Raw genomic sequence first — 4,358 nt, forward strand, 5'->3', positions numbered from 1 at the left:
TCATTCCAGAGGTGGTGCTGTGGGTGGGGTGGATCGCGTTTGTTGACAACTGTTGCATGCGGAGACCCATGTTTCGATATGCCTGTCCATCCCCAGCCACCAAGCGTAGCTTCTTGCCAGGGCTTTCATCTGGATGATGCCCGGGTGCACTTCGTGCAGCATGTCCAATACTTTGGTTTGTAATGTTTCTGGTATCACCACCCGATCGCCCCAAAGTATGCACCTTTTCTGAGCAAAGAGATCAGTTTGCCAGTTCCTGAAAGCTCTAAAGTGTTCGTCTTTGTTATTTTCCAGCCAACCTCGCTCTACCCAGCTCAAGACTCGCGCCAGCCGCCAGTCTTTTTTTGTCTCGTGGACAATGTCTGGCACGGTGAGGAGTGGGCTGGGCAGGGTTTCTATTTGGAGGACTTGGGAGGTGGGTGCTGGGTTGTCTTACACGTCTGGGAGGGGTGAGCGGCTTAGGGCATCGGCGTGCAGAATCGTCAGCAAACCTAACAGAACAAGCTCCATAAGCTGACCTGAAATAAACGAAAAGCTCTCCTTGTTCTCACCATTTTGAAAACAACAGCAACATAACCCCTTAATACTTAGATGCAGTATAGCCTCATCAGTGTTGAGTACTAGTTGACAAAGGAGATGGCAAGAACCACAAGGTCAACTGTGAGAGCTCTCGGGAAACGTACCTGACTTATAGAAGCTAAATTTGCTACTCCCAGCATCTATTCCAACAGAAACTGGACCAATTTTGGCCACAGCCTCCTGAAGTCCTTTTTCATCCCCTTTCATGATCTGTCCGTATGAATTACATCTGGTGATAGATTCCTCGGGAACAAAGCGGCAAGTCTCCCCATCCTGCAGAAGAAAACAGTGATCCTAAGAAACTGTTGTGGTTGATGGGCTTTAATAGTAATTGTCTCCACCCAGGACTCAAGCCTTTCCCATCCTATTGCTGGAGGCATTATCAGCTAGAGACATAGAGCGGAACAGTTCAGCTTGAAGCATGCAGAAGGAATGGACCCGGAGATACACAAATCTGATCATTTATTACCTGTCTGTCATAAGGGTAGTTTTTCTCTGAATTGATCCCACCTTCCTTCCGCACAGTTTCAAAAGCTAGATCCATTGTTCCACCGCAACACCCATTATTCTCCTCAGAGCAGTCAATAAGATTTTGTTCGCTCAGTGAGACCAGCTTCCCCGTCTTCTTGAAATGCATGCCTTCCAAAGCACCAGTGGCACTGAAGGCCCAGCAAGAGGCACAATCACCCTGGGTTCAAAAAAAAAAAAAAGAAAGGTGGAGTGATTCACTGAGCATCTGAAAACTCAGAATACAGAATAAGAGAGTTGGAAGGGAACTCAGAGGTCTTCAAGTCCAGGCCTCTCCTTGAGATCCTATACCATTGCGGACAAATGGCTATCCAATCTCTTCTTGAAAACTTCCAGTGATACAATACATACAACCTCTGGAGGAAGCCACTCCACTGATTAAATGTTCTCAATTTATATTCCTTTAACCAGTTGCTTGCTCTCAGTACTTGGCAGTAGGCATCTGGGCCAAAATTAGTTCCGACAGAATTAAAGTTTTGGGGATGAAGTTAAGAGTGAAAAGAAATTAGCTTTATCTGCAAGTCTTTGTGAATCTGTCAAATTCTGACTTTTGGCCCAATGGGCAGAGCATAACACTCTTCCTTAAAAACACCTCTACATAATACCCAGGACCATCCACCACAACCCACCTGATCCTTGACTTCGGTGACAGCACCTTTGATTCTCCAGTCCACCTGGTCAGGAATATCTGGATCCTCTGAGGATTTGAATGTGATCCCGTTGCCTTTAGTTACGTTCTCAGAGCCAGAGAGCAGGCAGTGCAGCCTCTTCTGGAGCTCTTCATTGGTCTGAGGAGGAGAAGAACAATCTCAACCGATCTCCATTTCCACTTCTCATCTTTCGCCTTAATAAGTTTTATCCCATTGTGGAAAGGGAACTTCACCAGGACAGGGGTGACACCCAAGCAGGAAAAATGCGAGGGGAACATCAGGCTAGCCATAAAAGCAAACTTGCATAGGAAAAGAGATTTGATAAAAGGTATTGAAAGAAGCCCCCTAGACAAAAGCCAAAGTAATTAAGAAAGCTAGGGAAACAAGAAAAAGAAATACCTTACAAACAAAAGGCCATGCCAAATCAGCAAAACAAATAGACAAAAGACACATAGCAGACAGGAGATTGCCACTAAACAAATATAAGAAAACATTAGGATGAAACTAATAATCCAATCAAACCACCCCGCAGAGTTTACCCTCTGACGGAAATGAAGACAACCCCCCGACAGGATTTAAAACATTAAGCACTCACACACAAAAGGAGAAAAGGTATAAAAATCAGGAGTTTATTACACAAAGCTGGCTAGCCCCAGGAACGCAGACTTCTTGCTATCTCTTGCCTTCCTGAAAATTAAAGGAACCTGCTTCCAAGTAGTTGTCTGTGTCCTTGTACTAGAGCCCTCCCAGCAGGAAAACTGAATCCTCAAAAGAAAGGCATTTTCAAGCCTTTCAACACCATGATCAAATGCAAAGAATATATGTTAATATATGCAGCATTTCTCAATCTTGGCAACTCTTAAGATGTCAAGACATCAATTCCCAGAATTCCTCAGCCTCTACGAATCAGCTCAAATGCCTGGCAGATAAAATTCTAACATTCCCAGTCTAGATAGTAGACTGGGAGAAATGGTAAAGAGGATTTCACAGAGATGGGTAAGCCCATCCAGTGTTTAAAATTATGTATTGGTAAGTGCTGGAATATTAGAATCCCATACTCAGGTGGAATGTTTGCAAATTATCAATAATTCCATTGGTAGTGATCTGCGGCTGGGTCTGCTTGATGTGCTCTTGGCATTCGGAAGCTACAATATGACATAGATGAGAGAGCCAGGTGGCAGAATTGGAAGCATGTCCACTGAGAGCATATGCACCAAAGACAAATTCCTTGTGTGTCCAATCACACTTGGCCAATACAGAATTCTATTCTATTCTATCAATATAACGTTGTTATTGGATTCAAGTTCTGCAGTATAGTACGATTATAAAAACCATGGACTAGAAAGAGACAAGTTCATCATCACTTCAGTCATGGAAGCTCTCTGGGTGCCTTTGGGCTGAGAAAGAACAAGCACCCCGATCTTTCTCCTGAGGATTTTAATATGGGAAGTGGAGATACTCGATTCGGCATCTGGAACTTCTAGGAAAAGAGATGTCTATGCCTCATCAATAAGAGTTGCGTGACTAAAGAAATTTGAGATAGATAGACAGAGAGTCAGTCAGTAAGTCAATTAGTTAGTTCCAGGCTTACCAGATCACCAAAGTGGTTCATGCCAAGCCAGTAGGTGTATTTCCCCAGGTCAGCCTGCTTGTTATGGTCTTGAATCATCTTCAAATTCTCCTCCCACACGGCTCTTCGAAAGGATTCTTCCTCCTCCTGGGAAGCCAAGATCAGGAAGATCCCTTAGTCCCATCTCCCCAAACAGGCACCTCCAAGATCTAGAACTCATATTCTTCTCTTCCATAAAAGCTTTCTCAGACTTGAATTCAATCACCCAGGAATGGACAAAACTCCTTCCATTTTCATTTCGTACCAGGACATTATATCTTGCAAAACAATGTCTGAAGACAGATAGCAGAAAGTAAGTTTATCAACGTTGCTATTCTAAGTTGCAATCAAGGTATGAAACTGGAACACTTGAAATGAAAGTAGGACTTTTGTTCCTGTAGGGCACAACCTGCAGAAGGCTCTGAAAACATCAAGAGTGACAGCCAACTCAGCCCCTAGTGTGTATTGGAACTGTTAAACCGGAATATAGCAATTTCATTTGAGTGTCACTGGAGCAAACTCACCTGAACGTATTCTTTACCGTGAGTGGCCTTCCAGTCTCTCCATGTCCCCTCCAGGGTTGGATCCAAAGCTGTAGACCAGGTCCTCAGGGAGACCAACCAGATCAGAGCCACCACTGAGGTGGACAACATTGTCTTTCTCTAGGAGAAGTAAAAGAAGAGAATTGAAGAAATCGGCAGGGTCAATGTGGCAGTGTGAATTACAGGCCAGAAACTTCTGGTTGACTGCAGGTTCCAAACGCTGACTTACAGTGCTAAAAAAAAGAGGATTAAAACTATTCAATTACTGTTAATAAATGCATAAATCAAATGACATGGAAATCACTGGACAGTTTGAGGGAAGGGTAACCAGCTGGAACCTCACCTCAAACAGGTTTTTACGGAAGGCAAAGAGGCAGTTGCTAAACAAAACTCAGCAGCCCCTTTTATAAGCGGACATATCACTGCCATCTCCCACTGCCTTTAATTGAC

At 43.9% G+C, this 4,358-nt stretch overlaps 1 protein-coding gene across 1 annotated transcript; it reads right to left on the reverse strand.

Annotated features, from left to right (window-relative positions):
- LOC148128372 (procathepsin L-like) lies at positions 1-4,358 on the reverse strand. Its single transcript, XM_087936456.1, has 7 exons — positions 4,252-4,358; positions 3,891-4,028; positions 3,349-3,474; positions 1,737-1,895; positions 1,049-1,267; positions 684-852; positions 1-395 (listed from the first exon to the last, which is right to left on the reverse strand). The coding sequence occupies exons 2-7, from the start codon at positions 4,017-4,019 to the stop codon at positions 1-3; spliced, it is 1,197 nt and encodes a 398-aa protein (XP_087792582.1). The 5' UTR covers positions 4,020-4,028; positions 4,252-4,358.

This window comes from Pseudonaja textilis, chromosome 1 (assembly GCF_049901715.1).
Source record: "Pseudonaja textilis isolate UNSWEBS1 chromosome 1, rPseTex1.2, whole genome shotgun sequence".
NCBI classification, from domain to species: Eukaryota; Metazoa; Chordata; class Lepidosauria; order Squamata; family Elapidae; genus Pseudonaja; species Pseudonaja textilis.

What these genes read in the sequence shown, in the direction of transcription:
- LOC148128372 (XM_087936456.1), bottom strand. Translation starts at nt 4,019, where the DNA reads ATGTTGTCCACCTCAGTGGTGGCTCTGATCTGGTTGGTCTCCCTGAGG. An exon ending in TGAACCACTTTGGTGATCTG is followed by an intron (nt 1,896 to 3,348) that starts GTAAGCCTGGAA and finishes TCTCCTCCTCAG; the next exon opens with ACCAATGAAGAGCTCCAGAA. An exon ending in TCACCGAAGTCAAGGATCAG is followed by an intron (nt 1,268 to 1,736) that starts GTGGGTTGTGGT and finishes TTTTGAACCCAG; the next exon opens with GGTGATTGTGCCTCTTGCTG.